The sequence below is a fragment of the Physella acuta genome, unplaced genomic scaffold, assembly GCF_028476545.2.
Source record: "Physella acuta isolate Inbredline_101_S28 unplaced genomic scaffold, ASM2847654v3 ptg000511l, whole genome shotgun sequence".
In the NCBI taxonomy this organism is placed as follows: Eukaryota; Metazoa; Mollusca; class Gastropoda; family Physidae; genus Physella; species Physella acuta.
In genome coordinates, this window is record NW_026732030.1 from 1,058,989 (window position 1) to 1,080,771 (window position 21,783).

The window sequence follows — 21,783 nt, forward strand, 5'->3', positions numbered from 1 at the left end:
TAATTTCATATTTTATATGAACAAAACAGCCTAAATAAATATATATATAAAGATGCATGCTTGTTTTTAAGATTTGTCTCCCAACAGTGAATGTAATTGATAATAAAAAATAAGCTTTAAACCAACATTCAAGGACATATATATCTAACTGACTTCACATTTTCTATTCTACACATACAATCTTTCCATTTAAAAAATTCCACCAATGAAAGTAATAGAGACAGGTGTGTGTCAGACTTTGGCCTTCTCACCTGAATCTGACTTGACCTTTCTCCGAGACCCAGGTGTCCAGTCAGTGTGGGACAGGTGTCCAGTCAGTGTGGGACAGGTGTCCAGTCAGTGTGGGACAGGTGTCCAGTCAGTGTGGGACAGGTGTGTCTGACTTGGACCTGACCTTTCTCCTAGACCCAGGTGTCCAGTGTGGGACAGGTGTCCAGTCAGTGTGGGACAGGTGTGTCTGACTTGGACCTGACCTTTCTCCTAGACCCAGGTGTCCAGTCAGTGTGGGACAGGTGTGTCTGACTTGGACCTGACCTTTCTCCTAGACCCAGGTGTCTAGTCAGTGTGGGACAGGTGTCCAGTCAGTGTGGGACAGGTGTGTCTGACTTGGACCTGACCTTTCTCCTAGACCCAGGTGTCTAGTCAGTGTGGGACAGGTGTCCAGTCAGTGTGGACAGGTGTGTCTGACTTGGACCTGACCTCTCTCCTAGACCCAGGTGTCCAGTCAGTGTGGACAGGTGTGTCTGACTTGGACCTGACCTCTCTCCTAGACCCAGGTGTCCAGTCAGTGTGGGACAGGTGTCCAGTCAGTGTGGGACAGGTGTGTCTGACTTGGACCTGACCTTTCTCCTAGACCCAGGTGTCCAGTGTGGGACAGGTGTCCAGTCAGTGTGGGACAGGTGTGTCTGACTTGGACCTGACCTTTCTCCTAAACCCAGGTGTCCAGTCAGTGTGGGACAGGTGTGTCAGACTTTGGCCTTCTCACCTGAGTCTGACTTGGACCTGACCTTTCTCCTAGACCCAGGTGTCCAGTCAGTGTGGGACAGGTGTCCAGTCAGTGTGGGACAGGTGTGTCTGACTTGGACCTGACCTTTCTCCTAGACCCAGGTGTCCAGTCAGTGTGGGACAGGTGTCCAGTCAGTGTGGGACAGGTGTGTCAGACTTAGACCTGACCTTTCTCCTAGACCCAGGTGTCCAGTCAGTGTCAGTGTTGTCATTAACATCAGCCTCCATTTCATTCTCCTCACTGTCCGACTGCTCCATATCGCTGGTGTGTATTTTAGGGGAGCGTCGCTGAGACTGACGCCGTGGTCTTTTATCAGCTTCCACAGATACATCCTCCCTGGGCTTCTTGTGCGCTGGTTTTATCAAAGACTCAGGTTCCTGGTTGCTGGTCATATTCAAAGGCTGAAAGTTCATCACAGATGCTACTGGCGCGATTCTTTCATTGGTCAGTATTTTTTCACTACTCAGAACAGGAGGAGGGTTGGGTATTTCTCCCTCCTCCTCTTCGTCCTCATCATCTTCATCATCCTCTTCATCGTCCTCATCAATTTCATCATCAGTATCAGGGTTCTGGATGACAAAAGGTTTTTGCCCCACTGGTGTGGGTACAGCACGCTGCACCATTTCACTGCTGACAACCTGTGGTGGGGGTGGAGGTTGCTGTGATGGGGCTGGTGTGGGTAAAGATGGTGGTGGAGGTGGTGGAGGAGGAAGGGGAGGTGGCGGCGGTTGTGCTGGCTGCACAAAAGCCCCTTCTTCCTCTCCATGGGTTATTTTTCTTGGAATAGATTTCCTGCCTTTGCGTCCAGATTTCCCATCCCCACTTTCCCCACCAGAGCCTGGGCTGTCTGCCTCCCCATCAGCGTTATGTTCATCTCTGGCCCTCTCTGACAGGGAACTCAGGAAGTTGACAGCATCTTCTTCCATAACATCTGTTGTCTCATTTAACCCATGCTTTACCTTCTTATGCCTATTCAGGTTGCCTAAAACAATAAAATACACCATCAACACATTTTCTATGACATACAAAAAAAAGATAGAATTTTTTTTTCACAACCCGAATGTTTTTAATGCTTTTAAAACATAAGTAACAGTAAAGATATATTACCTTTCAGAGTAAATGTGCTACCACAGAAACATACATATGGCTTTGTGTTTGTGTGCATATGCATGTGCCCTTGTAGATTATGATAACGACCAAACTCTTTGCCTATAATTTTAAAGAAATAACCGCTATTAGATACTAAACTGAAAGTGTTACTATCTATAATAAAAATTTTTTTAGTTAAAATGAAAATTTATAAGAAAAGTCACTTCTCGTTTTTAAAATGCTTTTTTCAGAGGAAAAGAAACTACTATGTAATTACTTTAAACAATTTTAATGTAAAAAAAATTAGTCTAGTCTTTAGACAACCACATCTAATTGTAAACACTAAATTTATTAGAAATAAATTATAGGGCAGTTCCATACCACTGGTAAAAAAAAAATTCATCAATACTTTTTACCAAGTATCTAATTTTAAACAATAAACTTAAAAATCAATAATATTAATACAAGTACTTATAATTTAAAGAATAACCCCAATGTCCTTAACAATGGCAGAACATACCACATATTGTACATTCAAAAGGTTTTCTGTCCGCATGGACCACTTGGTGGGCCTTGAGCGTCTGTGGCTGGGTGAAGAGTTTGGAGCAGATGTTACACTTGAAGGTGCGCGTCGTCTCATGGATCAGCTTGTGTCTCTGCAGGTTGGCCCGCTGGTTGAATGAGCGGCCGCATGAATCACAAGTGTAAGGCTTCAGGCCTGTGTGTGTGAACTGGTGAGCTTTTAAATGATGTTCCTAAAAGATGAGAAAGGTGAGGCCATTCTTAAAATTACTCTTGAACAATGAAAACATAAAATTAAAAATACCCATGTAGGAGAGGATCAGCTAGAAAGAGACAAAAACTAGCTATGTCAACCATGTTACGTGATGGCAAAAAAATTGTTGAAGGATATTGTAGATATTGAGACAAGCTTATTTTTTAAAATGGCAATGATAAGAAAAAGAGTAGAGAATATATTGAGCTGTCTGCATACCAGCCAAAAAACAAAGAAAGTTTACAACCAACATACCTTCATAAAGTCCATCCCACACTCTGTACACATGTAAGGTCTGTGCCCATTGTGGGACTGCATGTGATCTTTGAGCTGGCTTGGGTACCGAAACTTGCGATCACAGTAACGACACAGTAACTTGCCCATGCTATTGCACTTGTCCCCATCTTTCATCTCCTCTGTATCAAATTCAGATTCAAAGCTGTGGTTCTGATCTGGAAAGCGCTTTACTCCAGTGGGCGCTGTATGCATTGTCTGCAGATTCAAAACAAACTTACAAGATTCCATTGGACTGCAAGTGACAGAAACCACTCATGGGGGTGGGGTAGGTGTAGTGCAGAGAGATTTTTTCTAATTTTAATGTTTTGAGCAGAAATTTCTCTGGACTAAAGAAATCATACTTTAACTTACCATTGGACCTTCATGCTGAGAAGATGATGGAGAATGTCCAGATGGATGCTTAGACCGTAAATTGGCACAGTAGCCATTTTTCTCACTGACCGCAGTGTGACGTTTCAAATGGCTGATTTGTGTGAAGCCTTTCCCGCACATGTTGCATGTGTGAGGCTTGATCTGGTCATGGGTGAGCATGTGGGTGTTGAGGTGGCTCAGCTGCTTGAAGTATTTCCCACACTTGAGGCACAGGTGGGGTTTGATCCCGCTGTGGTCCAGCACGTGCATGACCAGGTTGTGTTTTGTGGTGTAAGACTTGTCACATTCATTGCACTGCCAGCGTTTCACATTCCCCACCTGAACATACTGGGTGTCATCTATCCGCACACTCACCTCCATCCTCTCCTGCTCCAAGTCCCTGGCTTTAGCTTTTCTCTCTTCAATCAGTTGCTCCTCAGATTCTATCCTATGATCACCATTGCTATTCATATCATTGCCCAACCTAGGGCTGTATTGTTTATTTGGAGATCTAAAGACTTGAGAGTTACCCGTGGACATAATAGCTTTATGGTGTGCACTGTCTGTTGGTTCTGGCCCCCCTAGGTTGGATGGTCGGCTAACTATGCCCACAGTCACTATGGTAGCTTTGTTGGACACACACGTGGTCATTGTAGCTTTCCCTGCAGCATCCAAGAAGCTTGGAGAAATGATTGTTTTTATTTTGGAGTGTTTGTTGTAATCGCGGTAGTCCACGTTGTGTGCTGGAAGGGGGTCATAAGGGAATGTAATACGAGGGGATCCACGCGGGGTGCCCCCATGATTGGCCTGGTTTTGCATTATTTGTTGCCTTCTTTCATCATCAGAGAACTCAGTTTCTGATTCAGATTTGTAGATTTCAGCCTTTGGAATTTTGATTTTTAACTCCCCCATCTGCTCATCATTGGTCTGTGTTGATTTGTTGAATACAGATGGTCTCTCTGTTTTACCAACTATGTAAAATTTAAAAGGGCCATACTGTCTTCTGGGTACGGGTTGGCTATGGGAGAGGTATTTATGCTTGAATTTAGGAATGGTCATACTTTCAGTCTGAGACATGCCCCCATGACTGTAAATGCTGTGCCGGTCAAGATGGACAGCACTGGACAGATACTGTTGGTTTGGTGCCTCGTCCTTGTATGACCTGGGCGAGTGTGAGGTCATATGCAGGCTGCTGCCATTGTGTGAGGAGTGTTGCAGGAGAGAGGAATGAGGGATGTAGCTGTTACTGCCCATACCCGGAGAGGTGGAGCCGTGGGATGGAGATTTACTGTAGTTTTTGCCTGTCACCTGGTCGGCATAGGGGGAGGAGTCAAACTGACCCTGGTGACCCCTGGACCCAGAGGACTGGAATGCATGCTGCTGGCCTGATATGCTTGAGTACAGCGCCTGTGTGCCCTTGCCGATATCACTGCTGCTGGCACCACTGCTGGAAACAATGGTGCTAAAACTGGGAAGCCTGTCTGATATCATGCCGGGTCCAGACGAGGGCAGGGGCATTGGCAGGTGTGGCCCCTGGTCAGGTGGGTAATCAGAGAATCTGCTTCTGAATGAACTGGCAGGTAGACTAGACATGGAGGGCATGCTGGCCTGCTGGGAGTAGTTCATGTGAAAAGGTGACATGCCATAGCTGCCCCCCCTCTGGTTTTGTGGAAAGACAGGCCCCCCACCAGCAAATGTCATTCCAGCTTGCATCTCACTAGGGAGTGAGTTAGGGAAATCCACAGGCCCATAGTCTTCCCCTGCAAACTGAAATCCAGATGGGGGGAGATTGTCCATCCTGGGAAGTGGGAGCCTCTGTAAAACAAATTTAATATCAGGTTTATTAAAAAGGATGACCTATAAAAATATTTAAAAGGTTTAGATAAAATAAGTTACCTTTTTTTTAAATTTGCTCCTTTAGTTAACTTAGTTAGGCTACTATTATCATATGCCTTTAATGCAATAGGCCTTACAATTATGATTGGGGCTTATAATTTAATTATACCAAAGGCAAATTAAAAAAAAAAAAAAACAGCTCCAGTGTGGCTACTCCCACTGCTTTATAAATAACTTTACATTTTATTCACTATAGACCTAGCTAGTTTAAGCCAAACTATTACTATAGGCCTACTTAGTACTAAGACAAGTATTTTACTAACATATGCCTTCTGCTTCCTCCCCCCCCCCAATTATCAATAATCAGCTGATGATAGCCTACTAACACGTATTAGTGTATTAGTAGTAGGCATACCCCTAGCGCACCCCCCCCCCCCCCATAATAATAGTATCTAGAGATCTACAGAGAGCAACTAGATCTACCTGAATTGTTGTCATTAGAATCATTAGATCTATTCTAGATTCTAGATCTAGAATCTAGATCTAGTCTAGATCTAGATTTTTAATCTAGAGCTACTCTCTCTAGATCTATGGATTTTGGAAGATGTTGCGTGTTGTGTTATGTTGTGTAAATGCACTCGGGAAGAATTTAAAAAACAGCAGCCAACACTTTGTTTCCAGAGTTTAGATTTTAGGCTAGTCTCGATTTAGTATTCTCGAGTCTAGTTGAAGGACGGAAGACACTGCGTTTAGTGGAGGAAAATGGCGTCAACGAAGAACGGAGGAAAAAAAAAAACCTCATTAACTATCATCATCATGTTTAAAAGCCCCATAATATAAACGCATGGCTAATATTTAACAAGCATACTGAATATTATAACAATTTAAATAAACATTGCAATCACCTACTTGATTTACATTAATATGAAAAGCCCGTGGCGGTACATTTGACAATACTCGGAGGATGGAGTGAAGGAAGTAGATTGTTCTTCCAATTTGTATAAAAATAACATTAGGCCTATGTTGAAATGATTACTGAATTCTAAATGTAATTGCATAGAGTAGTTTTATGAAAACAAACAAAACAGTACAAATTAAATTTTAAAAGTTTACACATACATTAATTATTATAAAGATTATTTTATTAAAGAACTAATCACTATATTTTTATGCGTCAGAAGAAGGCCTATTTCTGAATAAAATGACGTGATGCGGCTGTAGTCCAAATACATTATTTTTTTTTCCAACGAGCAGTTGAAAATAGATCTAGACTCTAGTCTAGATCTAATCTAGATTATCAATATTTTGACAGATAGATTTTTGGCTTTCCAAAACGCATTTAATCGCTGTTATACTATTCAATGTTATGCCCACGTTATTGACGGTTGCAACATAAAGGTGATTCATTTGAATCCCTTCTGAAATAGAATATTTTTACCCACACCATCCCGTTTATTTATACACATTCGCCTTGTACTAATTTCCCGTCCCCACCCTCTCTACTTCACCGCCGTGAACATTCCGACAATATTTTATTTGTGGTAAATAATACGTAACATAATATACTGAGTGTACAGCAATATATATGTCGTGTGTTGTTGTGTAGTCTTTACGGAAGTGTTGATAATTGTCATTTTGTGTCTTATGGCATAGATCGATTAGTTCTACACAATCTTTGATCATTGAATGACTGCTTAACTCGTCCAAATATTATAGGGCCTATTCCTCTGGGCCTACAAAGTTATTACTCTCTAAATATTCACTAGACCTGCCCCCCCCCCCTTCAAGTCCCCCTTTTTAAAAGTATAATGTTCGTTTGTTTGCATTAAGGGGTTTTGTGGCACATCTCGTAACTTAATGTTGGCACACTTTTATCTTATTTTAAATATAATTTCACATTAGATTAGTCATTAAAAAAAAAAATCAAAATACAAGGGGAGACAACATGATTAAATACTCGTGATTGCTCAATCAGTTGGCCGTCGGCAGTAATCGTCCTTTAAAAGGATTCAAGCTACTGCTTCAATTTTAACACTAATATTTTAAGTCGTGGCCTATTTCGAGTCAACTTAAATTAGAATGAATTACTAAAAAGTAAAAAAAAAAACATCTTTCTAATAATAAGTTTTTAAGTGTACTAAAAATAAGAAAACGAAACAAACTTGCGTTTTTACTTTCTCGGATACAGAGTACAGTGGTACCTAAAGATACGCGTTTACTTTGTGCCTTAACATTCCTAGTATGTTAAATTACTCGTATCTCAAAGCTATTTTCTTCACTAAAATTACACGAAATTTCATTAATCTGTTCCAGCACTCTTAATGCCTTTTTAGTCCTAACATTGACGTCAACTTTATCCCGTCCTGACATTGACGTCAACTTTATCCCGTCCTGACATTGACGTCAACTTTATCCCGTCCTGACATTGACGTCAACTTTATCCCGTCCTGACATTGACGTCAACTTTATCCCGTCCTGACATTGACGTCAACTTTATCCCGTCCTGACATTGACGTCAACTTTATCCCGTCCTAACATTGACGTCAACTTTATCATGTCTTTAAATTGCCGTCAACTTTATTCCGTCCTAAACTTGCCGCCAATTTAGTCTGTCCCACCATTACATCAGATTACATATTGTATTGCTGGTAAGTTCATACAAGCCTAGTAGACTTTTATAATTACTCGAGGAGGTAACCTTGACTTAACTCTCTTGGATCAACCAATTGACAAGAAAGAAGGATGTCATCATCCCACCCCATAGATTTTGGAACTTCAATTACTGGAGGAAGGGATCGTCCGTAAATGACCAGATTCCTGGGGTAGAGGATGGGGGGGGGGGGGGGGGGGCGAAGAAGGTCTAGCATTATGGGTCGACGGCAAAGAAGTGGCTGTTAAAGTTGGCTGAACATTAACAACGTAGTAAAATGTGTGTGCAATCCCTAGGCTTTGAAAACTGTCAAGAAAATCTTGATAAATAAACAAAACACGACAATTTTCAAGTACAACGGTAGTAAAAAATGATTTTTAAATTGATTATTTTAAGCTTTAATCATTCGACAAACTGATGTTTTTTTTTTTATTGCGTGTGGTCAAACCAAAAGTTTATGTTTTTATTGCGTGTGGTCAAACCAAAAGTTTATGTTTTTTATTGCGTGTGGTCAAACTAAAAGTTTATGTTTTTTTTTATTGCGTGTGGTCAAACCAAAAGTTTATGTTTTTTATTGCGTGTGGTCAAACTAAAAGTTTGTTTTTTATTGCGTGTGGTCAAACCAAAAGTTTATGTTTTTATTGCGTGTGGTCAAACTAAAAGTTTATGTTTTTTTTATTGCGTGTGGTCAAACCAAAAGTTTATGTTTTTATTGCATGTGGTCAAACCAAAAGTTTGTTTTTTATTGCGTGTGGTCAAACCAAAAGTTTATGTTTTTATCGTGTGTGGTCAAACCAAAAGTTTATGTTTTTATTGCGTGTGGTCAAACCAAAAGTTTATGTTTTTTATTGCGTGTGGTCAAACTAAGAGTTTATGTTTTTTTATTGTGTGTGGTCAAGCCAATGGGGACACTCCCCACAGCCAGTCTCTCTATATCATGGCGTCAAGGAACTCCGCCAGGGAGATCTTCCCATCCCGACTGGTGTCCATCTTCTTCATGATCTCATCCAGCTCCATGTCCGTGAACTTCTGACCGCAAGCGTCGATGATCTTCTTCAGCTCCTTCTTGTCCAGGTACCCGTTCTTGTCTTTATCGAACTTGGTGAACAGGGTGGATAGAGTCTTGATGCTGGGAAGGAAGGGGAGGGAATCTATTTGTTTCAATCGTTTTTTTAGAAATGGGAGGTAAAAATGTGACTTAAAATGTGGTGTAAAATGTGAGCTAATAATGTGAGGCAAAACCTCAGGCAAAAATCTGAGTTATAATATCAGCTAAAAATGTGAGATTAAAATGTGACGTAAATATATGGAAATATGTAAAATAAAAGAGAAATATGAGATCTAATGTGAGGTGATGTTAATTTCTGAGATAAAATTGTAAAGCAAAAATGGAAAGTAAAAAAAAAAATCGACGACATATAAATATAAGTAAATAGATCTAGTTCCTGAATTATATGACCAGCCCCTAAAAAATTGTATATCAAAAAATTTCCTTGTAAACAATAAATCCTACGGTTTGTCAAAATCACCAACAGTAGGAGCTTTCAGGTAAATGTCCGCAAAACTTACTGTAACTAATTAATTGCAATAAAGTATTTTAAAGATAGTCAAATGCGATTGTGTTTTGTTTAGACCCAATATTCCCACTTCATAGACCCAACATTCCCACTTCATAGACCCAACATTCCCACTTCATAGACCCAACATTCCCACTTCATAGACCCAACATTCCCACTTCATAGACCCAACGTTCCCACTTCATAGACCCAACATTCCCACTTCATAGACCCAACATTCCCACTTCATAGACCCAACATTCCCACTTCATAGACCCAACATTCCCACTTCATAGACCCAACATTCCCACTTCATAGACCCAACATTCCCACTTCATAGACCCAACATTCCCACTTCATAGACCCAACATTCCCACTTCATAGACCCAACATTCCCACTTCATAGACCCAACATTCCCACTTCATAGACCCAACAGTCCCACTTCATAGACCCAACATTCCCACTTCATAGACCCAACATTCCCACTTCATAGACCCAACATTCCCACTTCATAGACCCAACATTCCCACTTCATAGACCCAACATTCCCACTTCATAGACCCAACATTCCCACTTCATAGACCCAACATTCCCACTTCATAGACCCAACAGTCCCACTTCATAGACCCAACATTCCTACTTCATAGACCCAACATTCCCACTTCATAGACCCAACATTCCCACTTCATAGACCCAACAGTCCCACTTCATAGACCCAACGTTCCCACTTCATAGACCCAACATTCCCACTTCATAGACCCAACGTTCCCACTTCATAGACACAACAGTCCCACTTCATAGACCCAACATTCCTACTTCATAGACCTAACAGTCCCACTTACAAGCCTTCAAGCTTCTGCATCCCGGAAATAAATTCAGACAAAGTTATTTTCTTGTCCCCGTTGGTCGACTCAAAGTAGACAAACATATTCTGTGGAAGAAGCGTAGATAAGCATATTCTATTGAAGACAAAGTAGATAAACATATTCTATGGAAGACAAAGTAGATAAACATATTCTATGGAAGACAAAGTAGATAAACATATTATATGGAAGACAAAGTAGATAAACATATTCTGTGGAAGACAAAGTAGATAAACATATTCTGTGGAAGACAAAGTAGATACACATATTCTGTGGAAGACAAAGTAGATAAACATATTTTAACTTATCTGCCCTGAGATGCAGCATTAACCTATCTGCCCTGAGGTGCCAGCATTAACCTATTTGCCCCTGATTAGCCAGCCATAACCTATCTGCCCCTGATTAGCCAGCCATAACCTCTGCCCCTGATTAGCCAGCCATAATCTATCTGCCCTGAGATGTCAGCATGAACCTATCTGCCCTGAGATGTCAGCATGAACCTATCTGCCCCTGATTAGCCAGCCATAACCTATCTGCCCCTGATTAGCCAGCCATATCCTATCTGCCCATGAGGTGCCAGCCATAACCTATCTGCCCATGAGGTGCCAGCCATAACCTATCTGCCCCTGATTAGCCAGCCATAACATATCTGAGATGCCAGCATGAACCTATCTGCCCTGAGATGCCAGCATGAACCTATATAATCTGCCCCTGACAGTACTCACAGCGAGCTGAGACTCGGTGATGTTGGAGTTTGCGGACTTGAGCATCAGCCTCAGCTCGTTGATGTCCAGGGTACCGTTCTTGTCCTTATCTGTGGCCTTGAAGAGCGCCTCCCACTCTGCCATAGACTTTCTGGGCATCTTGAGGTTCTGTGTGCTGCCTCACTGGGGGGACACGGGCTCTCTGGCGGGAACAAAGGGATTTAGCCGATTATTTCTTACTGTTGAGTAATGCAAGTCACATCGTATGTTTAGGATTAAGTCTAGGGTTAGAATGCGCTTCACTGGTGACCGTATAGTGGTTATTATTTGCTCCAACCCAAATCCTAAACCAGGGGTTCCCAACCCCGTGCCCGCGGGCGCCATGGCGCCCGCCGAACGATTCGTATGTGCCCGCTTCTCACTGTTCGACAGAGACAGAATTTTTTTCATAAACATTATTGAAAGGTTGAAGGGGATGGAAATCGAAAGTTTGAGGGAGGAGGTGCAAATCGAAAAGATGAGGGGGGGTGCAAATCGAAAGTTTTGTCCCCGGGTGACTCGTTACGCCTCTGGAAGGAGTTTGTCGATTTAAAATAGGTGGTGCCCGCCACCCTACCGGTATTTTAGAATGTGCTCTAGAGTAAAAAAAGGTTGGGAACCCCTGTCCTAAACGATAGCTCTGGACCTAACCCAAACAACAACACAGGCCATAAGACACCCCTGATACTGTAATGTTGTTCTAGAACTACAGTAAGGCTTAGCGGTAGGGTAAGAAAGAAATTATAGGTTATAATATAATTCTAACCCAGAATGATGCTGGCTTGGTAAACGGGCTGGTATAATAATTCCTCTGTTAATAGTTATGGTACGTTACGATAGTTAGAATGGTACTCTCTACTATTTTGCCGTTCTTTTCGTTTTACCGGTATTGCTGACAACCTAAGCCATTACAACCTGCAACCTCGAGTAGTCGTAAACCTTACTCTGGCTTAATCTAAGCTTTAGTCCTATCCTAAGCCTAACCTTATCTCATAATCTATGTCTTGACCTAACCGTAAACATAACCTTACCACTAAAGCTGACATATCGCTTTCGTTTATTCAATACATAACACATAGATCTAGGTAACGTAAGGCTAATGAATAAAATATGAAATAACAAACTCATCGAGCATAATCTACACATTTAGGTTAAAAAAACAACAATGCACTTATTATTTATTTTAATCTTGATCTATACTATAATATAATACTAATAGATCTAGATCTAGATCTAGATCTAGATCTACATCTAGAATCTTGAGTTCTGGACTCAAGGATAAAGATGATAAGTAGATCTATTTTTAATCTCAACGAAATCGATATGTTTTGAATTAAGTCTTACATTTTTAGTGGAACCTAATTATATTGTAAATAATAATAGTTAATTAAAACATTAAGCAAACAAATTCTTATTTTACCTAAAGTTAGTTTTATGAAGTCGAATGTGGCGAAACCAGCGGTGTTGTTAATATCCAATGTTTGGAGCGACCCAGTGCTAAACGTCAGTGTGCGCGTTAAAATGAAAGGGTTTCCGTGTGCACTTTAGTGTGCAATTCCCATCTTTTGTATGAAAATATGACTTAAGTTGAAATAGTCACTAGTATAAATAAAGCGGGAGTGATCTCCCCTAAACTTTCTCGTATATTCTTGTAAAACAGTAAAGGGGATGGCACTTTCAGTGAAATTGGGCTATAGAAATGTAGCAAAAAAATTTGCGCACCAATTGAACGTAAATTACGTGCGCATTATTGAGCGGAAAATGTAATGCTTTGTGAAAGAAACTTAGATTAACTTTTAAATAGTTAATTAAACACCTAATTAAGTCACATTTTATGCCATTGTGCATTATCATCGAGTCAATGGAACTGGCAAAAAGCATTTTTCTTCTGCACATATTGCAATTTTCTGCCCTGGTATCACCCCTTAAATGGTGTCACCCGGTGCGGTCCGCCCCCCCCCCCCCCCCCCCCCCCGCCCCGCCCTCGCTACTCCTCTGGTCTACATCCATGGTTTGATAGATTTATTTATTTCTTTGCGATGCTTACAAAGCGAAGTCCACATTCTTCACAATTTAACCTATTATATTTTAAAACAAAAATTCACCCCCCCCCCCACCCCGCCCTACATTCACTGGAAATTATTTCGTCTTATCAGTTGTGTATTATCACGTGGAAATATTTTTATTCACAGCAAACATTTGAATAACTCTGGCTCTCTACCCCCCCCCCTCCTCCCACCCCCATCCCCCGCCCCCCATAATAATCCATGATAGTCAACCCCGCGTACCCGGTCCTATTTCCATTGTCACTTCAAAACGCGTCTCTTTCTTCTTTAATCGATAAAACGGTATATCGATTTTTTTTTTAGTTCTGAATGCTCATGTTATGGAACACGCACCTATTTTTAATGTAACTATTTAGATACATGGGCTTAAAATCACAAGTAACATTTGACATGATAGGAGAGTTATTTCTTCAAGGTGCGGACTTGTGAAAACGTGTAGTGTGTTGCCTTGGATCAGCAGTCTAGTAGATACTGGGATTAAATTAGCGTTGTGTGGATTTCTTAGGGTAAGTCACGTAATATGATGTTTGTGTTTTCTTGACTGAAAAAATGGGCATAACGAAATACTGTTGATTGCCCTACATGAGAATTTTAGTATTGTGTGTAAGTAGCAACACAAATATCGGCGTAGGTTTAGATGTAATATAGTTTAATATAAGAATACGGTTAGTTTGTAAAAACATGTATTTAGTCTTGAGAACATTACGGGGGGGGGGGGGGGGGGGGTTATAGAGCATATATTTATAACATTGCATTGATTAGCTTTAATGTTATCTCCACAAAGTTATAGTGATTTTTTTAAATGGCTGGATAAGTAAACCGACACAATAGTCTTACACATTGCTCTTTTCAACACAACAGAAAATAAAGCTGTTTTTTTTGTTTCAAATTATTAACCCGAGTCACAAGTGATGTTTACTAAAACTATGGGATTCACATAATTTTTTTTTTAAATCGTCACCGTATTCATGTTGTTAGATTGTGTTGTAGTCTGTAGGTTGTCGGTATGTATTAAAGTGTGTGCACACGGGAATGTTATATTAAGTTATAGGACTATAGGGATGGGTAAAGGATCACATGTTTGTGTGACTAGTGATGTGGGTGTGGAATCTAAACGGAAAAGAACAAGCGCATAGATTTGTTTAGCTCTTGTTTTAAGTGCCTCTTTATAATCTAACGACACTTTTACATACAACTATTGTGTAATCCCACTTATATACAGGGCCACAATTTACCACCGCGTAATGATCTCAATATTTACCACTAGATCTACGTAATAATCTCCCTTATCTAATGAAACAATCCTGATTGTTTTTCTTTTATGTACATTTAATCAACTTCGCTAAAACAACTTAGTCGTACAGGGAATGTGTTATTGATTACTCAGTATCGATTCATGCGACAGTTCTGCCATATTGCCCTATCGCTGATCAAGTTGTGAAGATTCGATACTGGTTTGAAAAGACGGGATCGATGTTTTATACCACCTTTACACTCTTTAAAACTGTACAACAGTAGGTAAGGACAGAAGACAACTCCAGATTTTTAAAAACCTGAGTACTAGAAGAACACAGGCAGCTTTAGAACTAAACATTTCGGTCTCAAGTCTGTAGGATGTGTCAGCTCAGTTCAGCTCTGTTGTGTAGCTGATAGGTCAGTTCAGGTCAGTTCAAGTCAGTTCAGGTCAGATCAGGTCAGTTCAGGTCAGTTCAGTTCAGTTCAGGTCAGTTCAGGTCAGTTCAGGTCAGTTCAGGTCAGTTCAGGTCAGTTCAGCTCTGTTGTGTAGCTGATAGGTCAGTTCATGTCAGATCAGGTCAGTTCCGGTCAGTTCAGGTCAATTCAGGTCAGTTCAGGTCAGTTCAGGTCAGTTCAGGTCAGTTCAAGTCAGTTCAGGTCAGTTCAGGTCAGTTCAGGTCAGTTCAGCTGTTGTGTAGCTGATAGGTCAGTTCAGGTCAGTTCAGGTCAGTTCAAGTCAGTTCCGGTCAGTTCAGGTCAATTCAGGTCAGTTCAAGTCAGTTCAGGTCATTTCAGGTCAGTAGGTCAGTTCAGGTCAGTTCAGGTCAGTTCAGGTCAGTTCAGCTGTTGTGTAGCTGATAGGTCAGTTCAGGTCAGTTCAGTTCAGGTCAGTTCAGGTCAGTTCAAGTCAGTTCAGGTCATTTCAGGTCATTTCAGGTCATTTCAGGTCATTTCAGGTCATTTCAGGTCATTTCAGGTCATTTCAGGTCAGTTCATGTCAGGTCAGGTCAGTTCAGGTCAGTTCAGGTCAGGTCAGTTCAGGTCAGTTCAGGTCAGTTCAGGTCAGTTCAGCTGTTGTGTAGCTGATGCTTTGCCTGACGTAGCAGAAACCACTCAGACGGGGACGAGGTGAGGAGAACTGACACATATATGACGTTTAGAGTCCACTCAGCTCAGATGAGTACCAAATAGTTGTTGAATAGTCTCAGATCTGATCAGGGTCATTCAATTGTTGGCAGTCCCTGAATAGATCTAGCTCAGATAAGTACCCTACAATTGTTGGCAGTCCCTGATTAGATCTAGCTCAGATGAGTACCCTACAATACCCGACAAAGTAGTCGATAAATGTGAATTCAATACAGCAATGTTTGAATGTGCAGTCGTCTTGTAGCTAATCACTTCATTTCCCACAGAAAGACAACACTCATGTTTTGTTGTTTTTATTCCACACGACGACACGAACAGATGACAACACTCGTTTTTTTTTCACTTCCTCGAGTCTAGATAAACCAGGATTCTGCTTTATAAACTAACACATCATTTCCTCCTGCACAGAGAAACCCAGGTAAATGAGGTTCTAACTCGATCAAGTACTCACCAAATCCAGACTCGATCAAGTACTCACCAAATCCAGACTCGATCAAGTACTCACCGAATCCAGACCAAGCACGATGCCGATGAAGCCGTTGAGCAGCTGGGAGAAAGTCTTCAGGTCAGCAGACGTCAATGGTGACGGTACGCTGGACTTTGGCGAGCTGAGACTTATGCTGAGGAGGGAGAAGAGCAATCTCACGGATTCTCAAATTATGGTGGGGATTTCTCGCTTCACATATATTTACAACAGGGTTTCTCACTTCACATACATTTACAACAGGGTTTCTCACTTCACATACATTTACAACAGGGTTTCTCACTTCACACACATTTACAACAGGGTTTCTCACTTCACATACATTTACAACAGGGTTTCTCACTTCACATACATTTACAACAAGGTTTCTCACTTCACATACATTTACTACAGGGTTTCCCACGGATTCTCAAATTATGTTGGGGGTTTCTCACTTCACATACATTTACAACAGGGTTTCTCACGGATTCTCAAATTATGGTGGGGGTTCTCACTTCACATACATTTCCAACAGGGTTTCTCACTTCACATACATTTACAACAGGGTTTCTCACTTCACATACATTTACTACAGGGTTTCCCACGGATTCTCAAATTATGTTGGGGGTTTCTCACTTCACATACATTTACAACAGGGTTTCTCACTTGACATACATTTACAACAGGGTTTCTCACTTCACATACATTTACAACAAGGTTTTCTTACTTCACATACATTTACAAGTTTTCATTCAGACCGATTTCTACGGGGGGGGGTTGATTATTATTAAATTAGATTGTTATTTTTCTTCGTCTGGGGAGCTCGTGTGGGGGGGGGGGGGGGGGGTGATATTTGTAAAAGCAATGTAAACTGATAAAATGTACTGGCTAAATAGCCAAAGATATAGTTTTACCAGTGTCCGCCTTCCGCCCCTGGAAAATGTTGCCCACCCCCCCTCCCCCCGAAAATATTAAGTGCCTCACCCCCCGGTGAAAAAAGTCTGAAAGAAACAATGCATGCATGGGGTATAGGTTCGAACTGTGACTAGTCTACTGTGTTTGAATATTCACCTGTTGTTTTTCTTTGCTATATTGTTACATGTAAAATGTTAAATGCAAAAACTAAATCTTTCATTGTGTTACTTCTCTCATCTAACTCTCCACTGTGACGCGGTGTTGTGGTACTACAAACAGCAAGTTTTCAAGTTTTTTGATGGGCCCAATGGTGACAGGAAAATTACCCTGACGGAATTTATCTCCGGGATGAGAAAGATCGAACAATTGTAAGTCTTTAACCGGGAAATTAAATGTTACTTTTTATTTACATTTATTAAAGAAACTTTTTAATGTTAATTTTTTTCTTTACTTTATTATGTAATCCCTTAACTTAAAAAGAGAAATCCAAGCTTGTTGTAGAATTCTAAAAGGAAAAAATATACTACTTTAATTTTGGAATTTGATCTACAAAATCCCCAAGAAATAACGTTGAACTAATCAATAAGTTCCCTGTCCCCCGAACAGAAGAGTCACTTCATCCCCCCCCCCCCCTCTGGACCAGAGGCGTAGGGAGGGGGGGGGCGGGGAGTGCGGATCGCACCGGGTGACCATTTAGGGGGTGACACCAAGGCAAAAAAAAAAATATATAGAGTAAAACTGACCCCTCTGTATCTGTCCCCTCTGTATCTGACCCCCAGTGGCCGAGAGCCTGACCCCTTTGTATCTGACCCCTCTGTATCTGACCCCTGTATCTGACCCCTAGTGTCGAGAGTCTGAAGGCATTGTTCAAAAAGTTAGTCCCCCACCCCCTGACCCCTCTGTCTGACCCCTCTGTATCTAACCCCTCTGTATCTGACCCCTTTGTGTTTAACCCCTCTGTATCTGACCCCTCTGTATCTGACCCCTCTGTATCTGACCCCCAGTGTCGAGAGCCTGAAGACGTTGTTCAACAAGTTAAAGACCCCCATCTCTGACCCCTCTGTATCTAACCCCTCTGTATCTGACCCCTCTGTATCTGACCCCTCTGTATCTAACCCCTCTGTATCTGGCCCCTCTGTATCTGACCCCTGTATCTGGCCCCTCTGTATCCTACCCCTCTGTATCCTACCACTCTGTATCTGACCCCTCTGTATCTGACCACTCTATCTGACCCCTAGTGTCGAGAGTCTGAAGGCGCTGTTCAACAAGTTAGTCCCCCACCCTTGACCCCCTTGTATCTGACCCCCTGTATCTGATCCCTCTGTATCTAACCCCTCTGTATCTGACCCCTCTCTGACTTCTCTGTATCTGACCCCCCTGTATCTGACCCCTCTGTTTCTGACTTCTCTGTATCTGACCCCTCTGTATCTGACCCCTCTGTATCTGACCCCTCTGTATCTGACCCCTCTGTTTCTGACTTCTCTGTATCTGACCCCTCTGTATCTGACCCCTCTGTATCTGACCCCTCTGTATCTGACCCCTCTGTTTCTGACTTCTCTGTATCTGACCCCTCTGTATCTGACCCCTCTGTATCTGACCTCTCTGTATCTGACCCCTATGTATCTGACCCCTCTGTATCTAACTCCTGTATCTGACCCCCAGTGTCGAGAGCCTGAAGGCGCTGTTCAACAAGTTCGACACGGACCGCAGCGGCTATCTGGAGCGTGACGAGATGCGCCGACTGCTCAACTCCTGCGGCCAGAGGTACTCCACCAGCGACGTGGATCACGTGATACGGCTGGCAGACGCCAACGGGGACGGCAAGATCAGCCTGGAGGAGCTCATCTACGCCTGCACGTAGTGGTTGCTTCTGCTGGTGTCCTGTGTCTTTAGACCGGCTTAGACGTACACAACCACTGACACGTGCTGCGTACACTATGAGAGGTTCTATGTCAGATTATGAGTTGATCAGGGACAAAGTTTCGTGCCATTACTTTAATGGGTGCTTATGTATTTGTTATAGAAAATTGTTATCTGAATGTTTTGTGAAATTGTTTGAGTTTATGAATGTACAGAGGATTAACCGTTCGTACCAATGTTTTATAGATTTCATATGGAATGTGAATAAGTATTATAGCAGTTTCCCTGAGAAACGATTTATATGGGGATAGTTTTGTCCATATTTTTTTTTTCAAAATTTGAGTCCAATGTCACCACTTGGCAGCATTGGTAGACTTGATCTAAATGTATTGTGTGACCCCATGACCCCATGACCCCATGACACACTGGGCAGCTGTTTATCTACTCACTTCCTGTTTGACGTTCAGTTTTAGCGTTGTTGTTGTTTTTAAGTACGCTTATTCTTGTTACATATCGTTGCCAAAACTTACTTCACAAAATACAACAATCAAAACTCATGCAAGAAGATGTTTTAATTAGATCACCATCTCCCTCCCATCACCTGCCTTTTTAGTCCCATAACCTATCTTTCCTCCCCTCCCATAACCCATCTTTCCTCCTCACAGATAACTCATCTTTTCTCCCTTCTCCACTCCCATAACCTATCTTCCCTTCCCTCCCATAAACCATCTTTCCTTCCCTCTCATAACCCATGTTTCCCTCCCCAATGTACTTATCTTTCCCATAAACTCCCCCCCCCCCCATTATACCACACACTTCAACACTTTCTTCTCTAACTATTTTCGCGTGGCCTTAACACATCAGCGTGTAACATGAATGATAACACACTCTGACACAATGTTCATTGAACATAATGAAATATCTTATATACTTCCTTAATTAACTTTTTTAACCCTCTCCCAACAAGGTATTTTAATTTTTTGATGAGTGGAAAGAAAACGGTGTTCATTTTTCAGACAACGCCGTGTAAGGTTTTACTATTAGAATATAAAATTCTTCATAGCTGTATAATACAATAGTTTATACATAACTTTTATATGTGTAACACAAATAAAGGTTTTATTGTAAGAATATAATAATCTTTATAGTTGTATAATACAATAGTCTATATATAACTTTTTATATATGATACACTGGCGTACAAATATGTTGAGGCACTTTTCCATTATGTGGTACCACGCTTCACGCTGAGTTTTATTAACCATATTCAAACTTATAATAAGTCACCCTAAAGCTAACCATAGTTTTAGCCCAACTATAGCTCTAACATGAATTAAAGGCGTGCCCATAAATGTTCTTGCAAATAAAATATGGTTGTTAATCAAAGACCGCCAGGTACCTTATATCGGAAATTGGATGTTGTTATACTAAATGTTAACCTGACAAAATCTGTGTTATACTAAATTTTAAACTGACATATTTTTTGTAACTCTTGTATTTGTTACTTTTTTCTCTCTTTCAGCTCAATATAAATTTAAAAAAATAAATGAAGTATCCAACATTTGAATTATATTTTTTTCTATAACATTTCTTGTCTGTATGAGACAGCCCAAGTGAAGCCTGAACAGGAATTAAATGAAACATACAGGGGGAGGGGAAACGATTGAAGTACTGCCTGGAGTTCAAGCCACTCCACAATGTTAGTTCAAGCCACGCCCCAACGTTTGTTAAAGCCACGCCCCAACAGAGTTAAAACCACCCCACAACCTTAGTTCAAGCCACTCCCCAACGTTAGTTAAAACCACTCCCCAACATTAAAGCCACTCCCCCACACTAGTTAAAGCTACGCCCCAACGTTAGTAAAAGACAACCCTATAAAAATAACCCTCAAAGCAATATCTAAAATATGAACGCTATTTTCTAACCTTTGGTATTTTATTTATGAATCTTAATTTTATTTTCACACTAAAATGTATTTTAATAGTTCACGTTTTTCAAAGTAATCTAAAAATCACCTCAAACGTATTTTATGACATCTTGTATAAGTTGTAATTAGTATGATAACACACCTTGTGTAAGCAGTTTGAGTTGTATTACAAGACACCGTGTGTAAGCAGTTGTATCATAAAACTGTATCGCAGGTCAACTGGCAGGCCAGCGAGGCCAACATCTGTTGTTACTTACTACATCATGACGTAATACAATCGAAGGTCACAACGGTGTTGTTCATTTTATCCAAATCACTCACTCAGGTGAAAAAGTTGTATTTGGTCTGTAGGCTTTAAGTGAATTAAACTCAGCCCAGCAAGCTGCGGTCAGTGGCGTAGCGAGGTCGGGTGTCACCCCGTGCGGCACTTAATGGTGTCACCCCCCCCAGAGGCGTAGCGACCCTTCCCGGGGACAAACTTTCAATTTTTTAATTGCACCCACCCCCGCCTCAAACTTTCGATTTGCACCCCACCCCCTCAAACTTTCGATTTGCATCTCTTAAACGACTATTTAACACTCGAATTAATCACTTAATTAAGTGGAATTATCATTTTTCTCTATATATTTTGCTATTTTTTGCCTTGGTGTCACCCCCCTAAATGGTGTCACCCGGTGCGGTCCTCTACCCCCCCCCCCCCCCTCGCTACGCCTCTGGTTAAGGTTAGGGCTGTGTTGATAGTAAACTTAACCTGGTCTGTTTGGGCAATAGTGTATTTAACATACAAACACGTGACGTAATTATAGTAGGCTGGTGACTAAATATAGTAAACATTTAATGACCCGCAAACTTAAAGAAAAAAAATGCGCCTAGTTATATCGCATGATCATTTTTTCAAGTTTTTATGTTTTGGCATATCTTTTTTTTTTACCCCCAAATGTTGGACTATACATGTTAGATTTTATTTATCGGTGGTATAACTATTGAAGTTCTTTATTTTTTC

General features: G+C 41.1%; 3 protein-coding genes across 3 annotated transcripts; 1 reads left to right on the plus strand and 2 right to left on the minus strand.

Moving 5' to 3' along the window:
* Positions 1 to 886: 886 nt before the first annotated feature.
* LOC131944880 (uncharacterized) lies at positions 887 to 6,318 on the minus strand. Its single transcript, XM_059305757.1, has 6 exons — positions 6,264 to 6,318; positions 3,519 to 5,333; positions 3,126 to 3,362; positions 2,616 to 2,850; positions 2,114 to 2,215; positions 887 to 1,988 (listed from the first exon to the last, which is right to left on the minus strand). Exons 2-6 carry the CDS (start codon positions 5,313 to 5,315, stop codon positions 1,138 to 1,140), a joined length of 3,222 nt encoding a protein of 1,073 aa, XP_059161740.1. The 5' UTR covers positions 5,316 to 5,333; positions 6,264 to 6,318; the 3' UTR covers positions 887 to 1,137.
* Positions 6,319 to 8,398: 2,080 nt separating this feature from the next.
* On the minus strand, positions 8,399 to 12,675 carry LOC131944858 (calmodulin). The gene is made up of 4 exons (XM_059305718.1): positions 12,588 to 12,675; positions 11,150 to 11,330; positions 10,404 to 10,492; positions 8,399 to 9,133 (listed from the first exon to the last, which is right to left on the minus strand). The coding sequence occupies exons 2-4, from the start codon at positions 11,285 to 11,287 to the stop codon at positions 8,935 to 8,937; spliced, it is 426 nt and encodes a 141-aa protein (XP_059161701.1). The 5' UTR covers positions 11,288 to 11,330; positions 12,588 to 12,675; the 3' UTR covers positions 8,399 to 8,934.
* An 880-nt stretch (positions 12,676 to 13,555) lies between these two features.
* Positions 13,556 to 19,632, plus strand: LOC131944859 (uncharacterized). The gene is made up of 4 exons (XM_059305720.1): positions 13,556 to 13,739; positions 16,024 to 16,277; positions 17,273 to 17,361; positions 18,656 to 19,632. The coding sequence occupies exons 2-4, from the start codon at positions 16,140 to 16,142 to the stop codon at positions 18,852 to 18,854; spliced, it is 426 nt and encodes a 141-aa protein (XP_059161703.1). The 5' UTR covers positions 13,556 to 13,739; positions 16,024 to 16,139; the 3' UTR covers positions 18,855 to 19,632.
* Positions 19,633 to 21,783: the final 2,151 nt, after the last annotated feature.

What these genes read in the sequence shown, in the direction of transcription:
- LOC131944880 (XM_059305757.1), bottom strand. Translation starts at nt 5,315, where the DNA reads ATGGACAATCTCCCCCCATCTGGATTTCAGTTTGCAGGGGAAGACTAT. An exon ending in CTCAGCATGAAGGTCCAATG is followed by an intron (nt 3,363 to 3,518) that starts GTAAGTTAAAGT and finishes TTGAATCTGCAG; the next exon opens with ACAATGCATACAGCGCCCAC. An exon ending in TAGCACATTTACTCTGAAAG is followed by an intron (nt 1,989 to 2,113) that starts GTAATATATCTT and finishes TTATTGTTTTAG; the next exon opens with GCAACCTGAATAGGCATAAG.
- LOC131944858 (XM_059305718.1), bottom strand. Translation starts at nt 11,287, where the DNA reads ATGCCCAGAAAGTCTATGGCAGAGTGGGAGGCGCTCTTCAAGGCCACA. An exon ending in TCACCGAGTCTCAGCTCGCT is followed by an intron (nt 10,493 to 11,149) that starts GTGAGTACTGTC and finishes CTTCTTCCACAG; the next exon opens with AATATGTTTGTCTACTTTGA. An exon ending in ATGCAGAAGCTTGAAGGCTT is followed by an intron (nt 9,134 to 10,403) that starts GTAAGTGGGACT and finishes CTTCCTTCCCAG; the next exon opens with CATCAAGACTCTATCCACCC.
- LOC131944859 (XM_059305720.1), top strand. Translation starts at nt 16,140, where the DNA reads ATGCCGATGAAGCCGTTGAGCAGCTGGGAGAAAGTCTTCAGGTCAGCA. An exon ending in TCACGGATTCTCAAATTATG is followed by an intron (nt 16,278 to 17,272) that starts GTGGGGATTTCT and finishes TACTACAAACAG; the next exon opens with CAAGTTTTCAAGTTTTTTGA. An exon ending in ATGAGAAAGATCGAACAATT is followed by an intron (nt 17,362 to 18,655) that starts GTAAGTCTTTAA and finishes TCTGACCCCCAG; the next exon opens with TGTCGAGAGCCTGAAGGCGC.